Raw genomic sequence first — 14,972 nt, forward strand, 5'->3', positions numbered from 1 at the left:
GAAGAAAATATGACACAAGGAATTTACGTGGTTCGTGCTTCGGCAATATCCTACGTGAGAATAATTTTTCACTATAACTGTGGTGGAGATTACAACAATGACTTGAAGACACTTTCACACAAATCCAAACCCCAAATACACCCTTGGTTCTCTCACAAATAAATAGAGAAAGTATTTAGACAAATTGCAAGACACTCTCACTTCCTAACTCTTACTCTGGTTCACACACAGAAGAAGTTCTTTTCCATCTCTGTCTCACGCAGGAACCATCTCTTGCTCACTCACCCTTGGTCTCACAAGCTCACATCTATTTATAGCTAGATGTTCAGCCGAAATATCATAAATTTCAGCACATGAGAGACTTCTATTGTTAAGGAAGTCAACAATAGTGGCCAAGCAATCCATACAACATTTAATGCATGAGTGTAGTATTTCTTCACGCAAGTTTACATGCTGAATTGCATATCTTTGACTTTGTTCATCAAGCCATTCTTTCTAACATAGGCATGCATCCATTTATTGCCTATAGAGTCATAAATTTCGGCTATGCATGAATATAGTTCAAGTCGGTGTTGTTCCTTGCCTTTTTCTTTGACAATTCATACAAGATAGCATTTAATGCTCACTTGTAATGTTAATCTACCGACATTAATGGCCTGTTTGGAAGTTTAAAGAGGGAGGAGAGTAGTGGGGAGGAGAGTAGAGGGGAATGGTTTCCCTCACCTTGTTTGGATGTTTTTAAAATTAGTAAGGGAGAAGTGAGTAATTAGCCCTTCCCCTTATTTGGATGTTTTAAAAATTAGGATTGAGAGGAGAGGAAATGATTAAAATAGACAAATTTACCCCTATTTGAAAATGAACTTGCAATATTGGTCTATGATTAATTTATTCTAAGAAATGTTAATCAAGTGATTGAAAAGTGAAATAAAACCCTAATAGCAAGAATTTTTTTTTTTCTTTTATGAATCAAATTGCAACATATTAAAAGACAATGAGTACTTCCTAGAGAAAATTTAGTTTAGATCTAAAATGTTCCTATATAAATAATTAAAAAAAAAAAGTAAATACAAGGAATTATCATAGTCAACTAGCATCTAGGTGATATTAATAAAATTTTTTTTTTGAAATAATGCTTGGGAAGCAAAAGTAATGCCTCCATTTATTCGAAAATGAACCCAAAAAAAAAAAAAAGTGATAATAGAATATAAATTGAATTAATTAAGTATTGATAATGTGATAACTGTATTAATCACTGATAAGGACAACTATCAGACTTAAATGAGGCCAATATTTTTTTCATCGGAAAATGTAAGTTTGTTTGTTTGTTTGTTTTTTTTTTCCCCCCCAGTCAGATTTCTCGGCAACCAAACAGAAAGTAAAAGGAAATCAAAGAAAGACAACAAAATAGTGAAATGAAAATAGAGAAAAAAAAAACATGAGCAAATCAACAAATGATGGAAGAAGATAGATAGATTATTAAAGCAGATTAATAGATAATAATAATAAAGCAATAGAAATTACGCTAAAATTCCTCTGTTTTCTCAGCAACGAAACAGAGGCCAACTAGCTAAAATTTGTACGAAAAGAAAAATAAATTGGAGCTTCTAAATCTCAGATTCATTATCATTTGTGACTACTCGACCTAATACAACTATGTATCTTGTTCTAAGTGAAAGCTCCTTATCAGTGGACAAAACTGAAGAAGAACAAAAAAAAAAAAAAGTTTCCTCTGTTTTTTTAGCAACGAAACAGAGGCCAAGTAATGAGAAACAGCACGTAAAAAAATTTATCTACTCATTTGGGCTTTGAATTTGTAGGCTCTAATGCTGTGGCTTTTTCCCTAGCTAGTGATATTTTTATTTATTTATTTATTTTTTTCATTCACCTTAATTTTCTCAGGAAACAAACAAAGATTATTTATATAATAGTTTGTAATTTTGTTAATTTGGAAAGGATAAATTGGAGAATTCATTTGTTTAATAACTTATCTACTCTACTCTCCCTCCAAATCTCTCCAATTTGGGGGAATTAAAAATAATAAATTAGAGGTGGTTGAAACCCCTCTAAATCCCTCCAAACCCCTCTCCCTCATTCCTTTAAAAACTTCCAAACAAGGTAATTTAATTACTCTCCCTCCCTCTACTCTACTCCCCCTTCTTTTTTAAACATTCAAACAGGCCATAAAATTCAAGCCATTTCAACACCATTTCAACCACAATTCGATGGTCATCCCTCTGTTGACCCCACCAAAAGTTGCTATAGAGGGAATTAATTCAGTACAGAGCTTTTTAGGGAATTTATAGAGGATCATAGCATAGGCCAGCACACTTGAGCTATAGAGGATTTCCTTGCTAGCTTGAGATAAGAAGACACCCTTCCAACCTTGAATCCTTTTCCAAACTCGCTCCTTCATGTATTGAAAGCAGGGGTGGAGGTAAGAAATACGGTGGGGCCGAGGCCCCCCAAAATTTTAAATTTTTTTAATATATATAATTATTTTTAAATTTTTAAAATTTAGTATACAAAAATAAGAGTTGGCCTCATATAATTGAATCAGTCCAAGGATGCTCTTAAAAAATAATAATTGGTCTAATAGTTATAGAGATATAACTTTATTTTTCTTAATTCTATTTTTTATTGTAAAATGTCCTCTTATATCTGCAAAATATTTGATAAAGTTTGATACCAAACATGTTTGAATCTATATCTTTCAACCTATTACGTGGCAATTAACAAGTTATTGACTCATTAAAAAAATATTGTCGCTAAAACAACACGTGAAATGTCTCTTTAGTAGCTACATAATAGATTAGAGCAAAATAGCTTCAAATATGTTCGCAGCTTAACTTATTTCTCCAAGTTTCGGATCAATTTTTGAAAATTGCATTAATTCAATTGAAAGATTATTTTTACTAACTTTAGTATAAAATTTGATAATTTGTATTGAAAATAATACATTTTAAGAATTTCACTATGAAAATGGTAAAAATGAATTTTATTTTATGAAAAATCGCTAACAAATATAATTTTGATTAAAAATACTAAGTTCTTTTTGTTGTTGTAGGGTGTGTGTATATCTATATTTTTGTGTATATATATATAACTTATCAAATAAAAAAGGTGTGTATATATATGTGTATATATAATAAAAAAGCGTGTGTGTATATATATGTGTGTGCGAAGTTATCTTGATCAATATACTAGGGTCTCAACTTGGCCCTTCCAAATAAAAATTTCTTGCTTTGCCACTTATTGAAAGGCTTTTCGTTTACTGTGTGTAACCAAAGGTAGTCCTAAATACTTATCATCCTCCCAAGATAAAGCAACCCCCAGGAAATTCTTTAGAGCCTCTTTGGTGCCATCATCACAGCTTTTGCTAAAGTAAATGATATATTTATTCAAGTTGACCTTTTGTCTTGCTGCTTGTTTATATTGTGCCAAGATATTTTTCAAATTTGGGTGCAATCCTCCATAGTTGATTCGCAATACATGAGACTTTTATCTCCAGAGAATGACAATTTTGGGCCTCTTGAGTAGATGTATAGGCCGTAGAGGCTACCATCACTGCAGCTGCTCTCAACAAAGATGAAAGACTTTATGCACATGTAAGAAAGAGGTATGGTGATAAGGGTTCTTCTTGGCAGATTTCCCTTGATGGAATAATGTGACCTTTAGGCTCTCCATTGATCCAAAACTAGTCAAAAATTAGTAAAAGTTGGGAACTGGGAGCTTTTCCAGTTCCTAGATTGTACTGATTTTTAAAACCATGAGTAAATCACATTGCAAAGGCTAATTGGCCTAAACTCTTGGATTAGTTTTGGATTTTTTTTTTTTTTTTGGAATTAAAACAATGTTTGTGTAGTTAAAATCATTAGGAAAATTACCAAAATTTAATGTTTCAAGAACTGTAGGGGAAATGGAATTACCAATAATTGTAAGGTTGAATTTAATCAACCATTGTATTGGATTTATTCTATGCCAAATTTGCTTGTAATTTAGCAATTAGTAATCCTGTGTTTAGGTGGGAATCATGTAAGGGTAGTGAGTGAGAGAGTATGGAGAAATGCTCAAGATTGTGCAAGATGCAGAGATTCGTGGTTGGGATTCGCGGGTGACTCGCGACTAGCAAGCCGCCAAATGTAGCACACGAGTGAAGCGTGCGAGAAGATGAACAGTCGCGCCAGCTGGAGCACTACAAGACAAAAAGTCTAGCCTAGCTGTTTTGTTATCTCGCAGCTTGAACTCGCGACTCAGTCAAGTCGCAAGGCCAAGCCGCTAGACCACCTTATTTGGGAAAAACTGACTCTTCGCATTCTCTTCTCCCCCAATTTGATAATTTGTATTGAAAATAATACATTTTAAGAATTTCACTATGAAAATGGTAAAAGTGATCTTGTAGATTTATTTAAGTCAAAGAAACATGCCAAAATTTTCATTCACATGCTAAAATCATTAGTCCATAGAAATCATGATATTCACAATAGCTTGTGTGAGTATATTTCCTTGGTTGAAAAATATAAGAAGAGGAATAGACATTTGTGTGATACACTTGATAATCTGAAAAGGAAGCTACATTTTTCTATGAATGAAGAAAGTAAGGATGATTCTTGCTTTGATGGTCAAGAATGTCTATCACATGCATGGCTTTTTGTTCATACCGCATTGAAAGTATTTAATTCATGTTTGTAGTATCTTGATAGTGGTTGTTCAAGGCATATGACTGGAGATAAGTCTTTGTTCAAAACTCTCAAAGAGAAGGAAGATGGTTATGTGACATTTGGAGATGGTAGTCATTCACAAGTTCTGGGAAATGGAACCGTGGTAATTTCGGGATTGCCATTGTTGACTAATGTGCTGTACATCAAAGGATTGAAAGTGAACTTGCTGAGTATCACTCAAATATGTGATGAAGACTTCTTAGTCCAATTTTCGAAGAAAGGGTGTTTGATTCTAAATGACGAGGGTGTTTAAGTGTTGACGGGACTTCGGACCACCAACAATTGCTACGGTATTACTCCCAAGCCAAGCATAGCGTGTCGAAGTGCCCGAGTGAATCTCTTGGAGCTGTGGCATCAACGACTTGGGCATGCTAATTACAAGTAAGTGACCAAAGTCTCAAAGTTAGAAGTTGTGGTTGGCTTACCAAAGTTTGAGAAAGTTGAGAAAAAGGTTTGTGGTCCATGTCAAATGGGAAAACAAACAAAATCAACTCATCCTAAGGTGAATATAGTTGCTACTTCACGACCCCTGGAGTTACTTCATGTGGATCTTATGGGTCCAACAAGAACTGAAAGCATGGGTGGAAAGTGATATATTATGGTGGTAGTTGATGATTTCTCGAGGTACTCATGGGTGGAATTCCTTAGAAAAAAATCGGAAGCATGTGATAAAATGGAAAAATTATGCAAAAGGCTACAGAATGAAAAAGGGGTTCCCATATTAAAAATCAGAAGTGATCATGGGAAGGAATTTGAAAATGCCAAATTTGAAGCATTTTGCGATGAGCACGGCATCAAGAAGGAATTTTCAGCTCCAAAAACTCCACAATAGAATGGGATAGCTGAAAGAAAGAATCAGGTGATCCAAGAGATGGCAAGAGTCATGTTACTCAATAAGAACATTCCACAAAAATTCTGGGCTGAAGTTGTGAATACATTATGTCACATTGGGAACAGAATTTATTTCCGAGCAGGAACAAAGAAGACATCATATGAAATTTGGAGAGAAAAGAAACCAAAGGTGAAATATTTCAGAATATTTGGAAGTAAATGTTATATTCTGAACGATAGAGAAAATCCTGGAAAATTTGATGTTAAGAGTGATGAAGGGATATTCTTAGGATATTCCACAAATAGCCAAGCATATAGAGTGTACAACAACCGCACTAAGACAGTGATGGAGTCAATAAATGTGGTTATAGATGATACCATATCAGAAAAGGACATTGATGATGATGGTAAAGGGCTAGATCTTATGAAGAAGGAGGATGATGATGATATGTTTCAAGGTGATGATGTTGAGAAAGAATTGCCTGAAAAGGAGTCTACGCCTCCTATATCAAGAAAGGAAACTAGATCAACTCAAGAAGTTTCAAGCCCACTCACACCGCCGGAAGTCCAACCTCTAATCTCTCGTGATGAGGAACCATCTACTTCCAAGAGACCGTCGTCAAGAGTAATTCTCAATCACCTAACAAGCAATATCATTAGTGATGTGAATGAGGGACTTTGATTAAGAAGAGGACCAAGATATAGTGCGAATTATGTTAAGTACAATTGTTATCTTGCTCAATTTGAAACTAAGAAGGTAGAGGAAGCTCTCAAAGATGAAAATTGGATAAAATCTATGCACCAAGAGCTACTTCAATTTGTTAGAAATGATGTATGAGAGCTGGTTCCAAGGCCCAAGGATACACATGTAATCGGCACTAAGTGGATCTTTAAGAACAAAACTAATGAAGATGGGGAAGTTGTTCAGAACAAGTTTAGATTGGTGGCTCAAGGATATACTCAAGTTGAAGGCACAGATTTCGATGAATCTTTTGCACCGGTAGCAAGGCTAGAGTCAGTCCGAATTCTTCTTTCCATAACATGCATTATGATTTTCAAGTTGTACCAAATGGATGTGAAAAGTGCCTTCTTGAATGGGTTTCTGAATGAAGAAGTGTTTGTTGAGCAGCCAAAGGGCTTTCAAGACCTTCAGTTTCTGGATCATGTGTTAAGGTTGAAGAAAGCATTGTACGGACTAAAACAAGCACCAAAAGCGTGGTACGATCGCCTCACCACATACTTGTTGGATTGTGGTTTAAAAAGAGGCCAAGCAGATCGAACTTTGTTTGTTAAAAGAGATAAGAAATCTTTCCTTGTTGCCCAAGTCTATGTGGATGATATTGTTTTTGGATCAACAATTGATCAATTAGCTCATAATTTTTTAGAAGAATTGAAAAGGGAATTTGAGATGAGCATGGTGGGAGAGTTAAACTACTTCCTAGGGCTTCAAGTGAAACAACGGAAGGATGGAATATTTATCTCACAAGAGAAATATGCCAAAAATCTTGTTAAGAGATTTGGTCTAGACTCTAAGAAACACACTTCCACTCCCATGAGTTCCTCAGCAAAAATGAGCATAGATGCAGCCGGTGTTGATGTTGATTCAACACTTTATTGAAGCATGATTGACAATCTTCTCTACCTCACTGCAAGTAAGCCAGACATTGTTTTCAGTGTTGGGGTATGTGCACGTTTCCAAGCAGCACATAAAGAGTCCCACTTGACAGCAGTCAAGTGAATTATTCGGTGTATCAATGGCACATCTGACTACGAGATTTGGTATTCAAAAGATTCAAATGAGTGCTTGACCGGATATTCAGATGCTCACTGGGTCAGGTGCATTGATGATAGGAAAAGCACTTCCGATGGTTGCTTTTATCTTGGGAATAACTTGGTTCCATGGATGAGCAAAAACAGAATTCAATCTCTCTTTCAACTGCAGAAGTTGAATATATAGCAGCAGAAAGTTGTTATGCTCAACTACTTTGGATGAGAAAACTACTACATGACTATGGAATCACTCAAGACACCATGTGTGTATTCTGTGATAACACTAGTGCCATAAACTTGTCAAAGAATCCAGTTCAGCACTAAAAATTCAAGCATATCGAGATTCGGTATCACTTCATTCGGGATTTGGTGGAGGACAAGATTGTGTGTCTAGAGTTCATCAACACTGACAATCAAAAGGCAGACATATTCACTAAACTTTTTGATAGTTCAAAGTTTGAATCTTTGCGTAAGACCATTGGTGTCTGTATCATCCCTTGAACTCTTTCTTACATGTGTTCTTTTTGTGTTTTTTTTTTTTTTGATGCATTTTTTGTGTCTGTGCTTTCCTTGAATGTTAGTGTTTTTACATTGTTGCTTTTGATCAATCTTTTCTTACTTTTTTGTTAAAAATCCAAAAACACATAAAAAGTAGAAAATCCAAAAAGTTTGATCGACTTTGTTGAGTTTTGTCTCAAAACAAGTTTTGCCTTGTACTTTTGTACTAATGGCTTTATGCATCTACAAGCTTAGCTTGTTTTCTATGCACTCATATCTTTGTGGGAGAAATCTTGAAATCTGTGTGACTGTTGTAAATTGATCTTCAACCTTGTCATGGATGATTAGTGAATGGTTTTGTTGATCTTGAGACATGCATAGACTTGTGGCTATATATCTTCCGACTATTTTTTTTATTGTTTTGCCTAAAAAGCTCACCAAATTTAAATCTCCAAATGAAAAGAGATATTGAGCTGTAAAAGCCTATCGCACAAACTAGTATTTGACTAGGAAAAAGGGAAAGCGACCAAAATTGTGTTGTATGATGCCCAAAAAGCCAAAGGCTAACTCATCAAAGGGAAATATCAAAAATTTCAGGCATCGATCTCACAATGAGATGTGTTGATTCAAAAAGATCAAATGATATATTGAACATGGAGGCAAATGAAAAGCTTTAAAGATATTGTACTCAAGTTTATGTAGGAGGTCATATATGCATATTTCTATAATTGAGATGAGTTACATTATTTAATGCTAGTTGTGTATGCATTGATTGAATTGATCATTGAAGCTTCACATTAGACTAAGGACTATCTCATTTTTTATATCCACACACATCACACATGTTTATGTTCAATGAATGCCATATTCATTTGTGTGATTGTACTTGATTAAATATGTTTTCACATGCTCAATCTTTGTTGATCAAATACCAAAAAGATTTTTGAGTGTTTTAGTTATTTTTGGAAAGCATTTTGTTTTTGCAAAAGTTGTCAAATTTTCAAAAACAGTGTTGCCTTGTTCTGGCGACTCAGTTGCAGGTTGGTCCAGTTGCATGCCCCAGTCGTGAACTTTACTTAGAGAGTTTTTGCGACTTATTGGTGACTCACTAGCGGGTAAATGCCCTAGTCGCGAAAAATACTTAGAATATTTTTTAAAATTTGAGTTTTTATGTTTCTCGTGGCTCAGTATGGTAACTTGTTTGTGGGTGGAAGGTCCAGTCGCGAGGGGTACACAGAGATTTTCGTCGCTCACCTAACGACTGTCTCGCGGGTAGACCTTTAGTCATGAAAAACACTTAGAAAAATTTCCAAGAATCTTGTTTTCAAAGTGTTTTCGTGGCTTAACTGGGTGACTGGTTGGCGACTTGAACCAATCGCAAAAAATGCGTGTTTTGCGTTTTAGAGGCAGTTTTAAAAACTTTTCAGTTTTTCCCTTGGTCCTTTGTTACTATTCATTGTCTTCCCCATTTGAACTCTTCTCAATCTCACCGTTGCTCTCACATAAACCACCATTGATGTCCATTGTTTCTGATTCCATCTTGAAGGAACGGTACGGGTTTTGTCTCTTTCCCATTATATTTCACATTTACTGCAAATACCTCTTGGATTGTGTGATTTGCTCTTATGTGTATCTCTCTTGTTTGAATATGAACATTTGATCTTGGCTAAAATTTATGAGTATTTCTAGTGGTTTTGTACTGATCTACTTTATATTGAGTATAAATTGTGTTTGTAGTGACATACATGTTCATTTTCATGTTTGGAACCTAAATCTCAATGTTTTAGGGTTTCAACCTCTATTCATGTTTTTGATCTAACCAAATGCTAATAATGCTTGGTGTTTTGTGTGGTTTTTCTTGTTTTTTGACAAAACATGATGTAGGGTGAACATGTCTCCTTTCAAGAGAGCAGATGTAAAAGGGGGCAGCAGCAAAGGGAAAGAGTCTGTCATTGATGTTGATGAACTCTCCCTTAAAGCAAAGAGGACTCGTTCATCATCAGGATTATTTGATCCCAACAAGTTCAGATCTTATGCTGTATTTCAGACTCATGAGAATTACTTCAGAAATGCTACACCGTTGGTCGAAAGGGTTGTTGATCAACCTTCTCTTTTTTACACTGACATTTCTAAATGGTTGGCTCACAAAGATTGGAATTACCTTCTTTCCGACCTTGATGAAGCAAATGAGGGCTTGGTAAAAGAGTTTTATGCCAATGCAATTGTTGAAGGTGAAGAACTTAAATGCTGGGTTAGAAGAAAGAGTTTCTCAGTCTCTCCCGCATATCTAGCTGAGATTCTTCACATCAATTGACCAATGTTTAAAAACTCACCGGTTTATGATGATTTATGTCCAGATGAGGACCTACTTCGGGATGCTCTAAGAAAAGACTTGGAATTCTCATCGAATGGGAACTCAGTCAATGTTTCATTTCTTCCTCCAAAATTGAGGGTGTTTACAATCATCATGTTTCATAAGTTGTACCCATTATCTAGCACCGGGTACATGAACCTTGGACGTGCCCTGTTTCTTCACGATCTGATCTCTGATGTAGAGATTGACATTTGTGCACACATCTTTCATGTCCTGAGCAAAACGGTTCTTCGGACTGAATCAAAGATATGCATTCCTTTTTGCTGCCTCATTTCTAGGATATTGAAGCTCAAAGGAATTCATCCTTCAATAGATGAGTCTCCCTGCACAAAACTGTCTCCAATCAACATGCGTATATACAACGCTAGCATTGGTCATAGTCGGAAGGGAATCAAAACAGAAACTTCAGTATCTCACAGTGGTTCGCGCTCTAGCTCATCCACATTTGACGAGAAACTAGACAATATTGTGGAATCTGTCCACGAGTTGAGCACCAAGATGTCCAGATTTACATCTATCTTGCACCATCTCAACATTCGATGGGATATGAAGTTCACCTCTATCCAAACTCAATTGGATTAAATTCAAAGAAAGCTAGAAGGAGATGAGCACTAGCTATTCTATGACAAAAAGGAGGAGATGATGTTGGCAGGGAGAGTATAATGATAGGGGGAGAAACAGCTGGATCAAAGAGGGAGATTTCAGCAAGAAGGACTATGTTTAATTTCTGTTTCATATTAGCATTTTTCAGTCTTTATGTTTTGTTATTTTGTATGTGTTAAGGGTTTATACCTGTTGCTTTTGTAAGCTTTTAAGGTTTATGAACCCATGCTTTGTAGTTTAAGTTCTTGATGTTAAATGTTATGCATTTTCTTTAAGTACATCACTCTTATGCCTTTTGTTGGATTTTATATCCTTAATGCAATTTCCTAGTATTATTGCATTGGTTGAGTGTTGGACATGCAAATGATTCTTTGCAATTGAGCTTATTAGCTTGCATGTTCGGATGTTCATTCCATGTGTGAATGAGCATTGTGATCACTTTTCATAGTGATTGTTCTTTTTTGGTCAAGCCTTGGTTTACTACTTGTTTCCATTCTTTTTGATCGCATTGTGCTTGCGCCATATGCATTACAAGTTTTATGCATACAATGATCATAGTGTGTTGTTGTGTTTCAGGAGATACTTGTTCTTATGGTTCAAGAGCTTCACATATTCTAGAGTTAGGTGTGAGTGAGTTTTGATCAATTGTTCCCAACTCATGCGTTAAGTCTAGAGTTTGTTGTAGGGTTTTGTCACGGAATAGTCAAAGGGGGAGATTGTAAGGTTGAATTTAATCAACCATTGTATTGGTTTTATTCCATGCCAAATTTGCTTGTAATTTAGCAATTAGTAACCCTGTATTTAGGTGGGAATTATGTAAAGGTAGTGAGTGAGAAAGTATGGAGAAATGCTCAAGATTGTGTAAGATGCAGAGATTTGCGGCTGGGATTCGCGGGTGACTTGCGACTGGCAAGCCAAATGTAGCATATGAGTGAAGCGTACGAGAAGATGAACAGTCGCGCCAACTTGAGCACTATAGGATAAAAAGTCCAGCCTGGCCGTTTTATTATCTCGCGGCTTGAACTCGCGACTCAATCAAGTTGCGAGGCCAAGCCACCAGACCACCTTGTTTGGAAAAAAACGACTCTTCGCATTCCCTTCTCAATCAAGTATAAATACCCTTTAAACCTACGAAATGTCGAGAGTTTCCAGAGAGAATTTTAAGAGAGAAACCCTATAGAGAAATAAGATTGATTCATCCATAATCTTCACATAGAGACTCTTCAAATTCCTCTACTCTCATCCTCTCCATTGTTACATTCTTGAGAGGTTTTTACCCAAATCATTTTCTTACCATACCCACATCAATAAGAAGGCTATTTGGTGTTTTGGGAAGCAGTTAAGAAAGGACCAATGGTTATTGGTTGATGCTATGGGTTATAGCGGAATCTGGTAAGCTAGAGAAGACAAAGGTTCGGTGTAATCTCATTGGAGCAAGAAGCTTGGAGGGCTTAGGTACCTGAGTAAATTAGGTTTGGAAGGTCTATTGCTGGTCATGTATTCCAACTTCATTTTCTAGTGGATTATTGACCGCTTGGAGGGCGGCGGAGAGGTTTTACGCCAAGAGTTTTGGTTTCCTCTTCGATAACACATCGCTGTGTTGTCCTTGTGTTTACATCTCTTATCCTTTAATCTTTGTCATTTAATTTTTGTTGTGGATGTGATTTTATTTGGTTTAAATTGTTTATCAATTCATGTATAAGCTTATAATCATTTTCCGCACATACATTGTTTGATAAAAAGCTTGAATTGGTAATTTGTATTTTAGGGGTCTAAACGTTGATGGTGTTTTCAGCGCTATTGAACATTCTGGCCAATACTGTTGGAAGAAAAATGGGGACATATTGTCAGGACCAGGTGAGATATTTGAGTGCATTTGTTTTAAGGCTTTGAAATCCTGCAAGAGCTTGTTGTTCATGTCCTCCGTCACATGTCTTTCAACCGTCCCTTTGATAGGATATAAGTTTCGGGACCGAGCACTAATAAAGAGGGATTGAAAATAATCTGAGGTAATATGTGCACTGTCTTCCGCCTTCTCATACCATAAATCGATATGATCTCTTAAGTCTCTGGATTGCATTTCTTCTTCTTCTTCTTTGGCTAGCCCTTGCATGAAAATGCCATGTGTTATGTAACATACATTAATTTGGAACATACATTACTCGGTGTTCCTTATGTTAGGCAGGCTGGAACACAACCTCCGCCGTTTGAATCTGAAGTAGATTATAGTTTTGAGTTTGAACATGGTCCTCTTTTTAGCCTCTCACGTTTTCTCACAGAATCTGTTTCAGTCGCATATTATTTTCCACCTCACCTTCTCACTCGACCCGCTTCCAATATGCTATATATGACGAGCTTTATATATGGGATTTTTTAATTGAAAAAAGTCACAGAAATTGTTTTCCTTTTCTAATTCCACTGATATCTGTTTCTTCTATTTCCCAGAGTGCATCTCCTAGGATTTGGGAATTCTCATATACTACTTGCAACCAAAAAGATGCATATTGCCAATTAAGAGAAATGAACAAGCAAAGGTACTAGAAAGTGCAAATAATTTGCTCCTTTTCTTAAACTTGTGACCACGGATTTGATTCTAGTTTTCACTTGAAGGAGAGTGAAAACCAAGAATGCATAATTTCATTTCTTTTAATTTAAAATTACATTAAAAACCCAAATACAAACACCCCCTCCCTCTGAAATGGAAAGGGACTAGGACATGATTAAAAAACATGCCCAACAAAAAAAAAAACACTGAAATCACAGAACCATAAACAAAGTGGCAACGAAGTCTTATTACCAACACTACCCCCCCAATCTAGTCCTTTTAATACCCCTCTTTGGGGTGAGAGGAGTTAGTTTTCTTTGCATTCTCATCTTAAATGTGGCAATGCCAGCAGTGTGCTTCAAAGCATCTAGCGCACCTTGGGCCATGCTCTTCACTTGCTCCCCAGTCTTCTGGATTATCCCACCGGTCTCCCCCTTGCCGGCCTCGGCTTTCTCGCGGGCCGCTTTGTCCGTCTCCCAGGTCTTCTCCTTCACGGTCTCAGCGGCTTGGGAGGCCTTTTCTTTGGCTGATTGGGCTGCGCTTGAGGTCTTCTCTTTGGCAGCCTCGGCCGTCTCATAAGTCTTGTCCTTGCCCTCTCTGGCCTTTTCCCCTAATGAGCCCATAGCAGAGTTGGTGTAGTCCTTTGCTTCTTGGGTTTTCTCATAGGCCATATCCTTTCCCTCTCTGGCCTTATCCCCTAATGAGCCCATAGTCTGGTTGGTCTTCTCCTGAATACATAAGGAAGCAACACCAAGATTGCAACTCTAGAGTCAGGACAAAAAAGAAACAAAAAAGAATAGAGGTTTTTCTATGAGACACTAGAACAAAAAAGGCAATAATATGACCCAAAGGTGCAAAAAATAGCAAGTGGAAAAGAGAATCTAGATAAACTAATTTCAAAAATAGTAAGTAGAAAAGAGAATCTAGATGAACTACATAAATAATGTGTAGAAGAAAACTATATGAATAATGTAAGTTGTTCAAATCTAACTATGATTTTGCATGATGAACGCTCCCAAATTGTACATTAATCCTAACATTTTCTTTTTGCCAACCAGTACTTAACATAAAGGAAACTTACAAAACCTGCATGATGCATCGTTATGAGTAAGAAAAAAACTACACCAACACAATCATTGAGGACCATATATAAGCACAAAATAAGAACAATTCCCATACCTCAGCTCGGCCTTTAGTTTCATCGGCTCTGTAGCTCTGATTATGGGATGCCATTTTCTTCTCCGAAAAGTAGTGATTGCTATTTAGCTGAAGTTGATGTTTATTTCTGAGAACTGATAAAGTGTTGTGTGATTGTTGTATCAGAAAATCTTTCTTGCAGTGATGAGGAGGTTTCTAGGATTGTATATTTATAGTATATCATGTACCCTACTTGATAGACACGTGTCCTATCTGACAGGAACAGTGGCCTAGGAATGGGTCAAACTTGGACACGTGTTGAGACAGGGCCTTGATGCGTCGGTTATTGGATTTGTGATTATCCAGAAAAATATGTATTGGATTTGTAACTCAGCTTGTGGATTGTTGCCACGTCGTGCTGCAACTGCAGTAGGCTACGTTTCAAAATTTGAAGGCATCTACCTCAAAAACGTACGTGGCTTTTGTTCATTACAGT

The 14,972-nt window shown here is 36.5% G+C and overlaps 1 protein-coding gene across 1 annotated transcript; it reads right to left on the bottom strand.

The window, feature by feature from the left end:
* Positions 1-13,409: 13,409 nt before the first annotated feature.
* On the bottom strand, positions 13,410-14,682 carry LOC111990835 (late embryogenesis abundant protein 2). The gene is made up of 2 exons (XM_024022614.2): positions 14,519-14,682; positions 13,410-14,067 (listed from the first exon to the last, which is right to left on the bottom strand). The coding sequence occupies exons 1-2, from the start codon at positions 14,570-14,572 to the stop codon at positions 13,597-13,599; spliced, it is 525 nt and encodes a 174-aa protein (XP_023878382.1). The 5' UTR covers positions 14,573-14,682; the 3' UTR covers positions 13,410-13,596.
* Between the last annotated feature and the right edge of the window lie 290 nt (positions 14,683-14,972).

This window comes from Quercus suber, unplaced genomic scaffold (assembly GCF_002906115.3).
Source record: "Quercus suber isolate HL8 unplaced genomic scaffold, Cork oak 2.0 scaffold_371, whole genome shotgun sequence".
Classification (NCBI taxonomy): Eukaryota; Viridiplantae; Streptophyta; class Magnoliopsida; order Fagales; family Fagaceae; genus Quercus; species Quercus suber.

What these genes read in the sequence shown, in the direction of transcription:
- LOC111990835 (XM_024022614.2), bottom strand. Translation starts at nt 14,572, where the DNA reads ATGGCATCCCATAATCAGAGCTACAGAGCCGATGAAACTAAAGGCCGA. An exon ending in AAACTAAAGGCCGAGCTGAG is followed by an intron (nt 14,068 to 14,518) that starts GTATGGGAATTG and finishes TTATGTATTCAG; the next exon opens with GAGAAGACCAACCAGACTAT.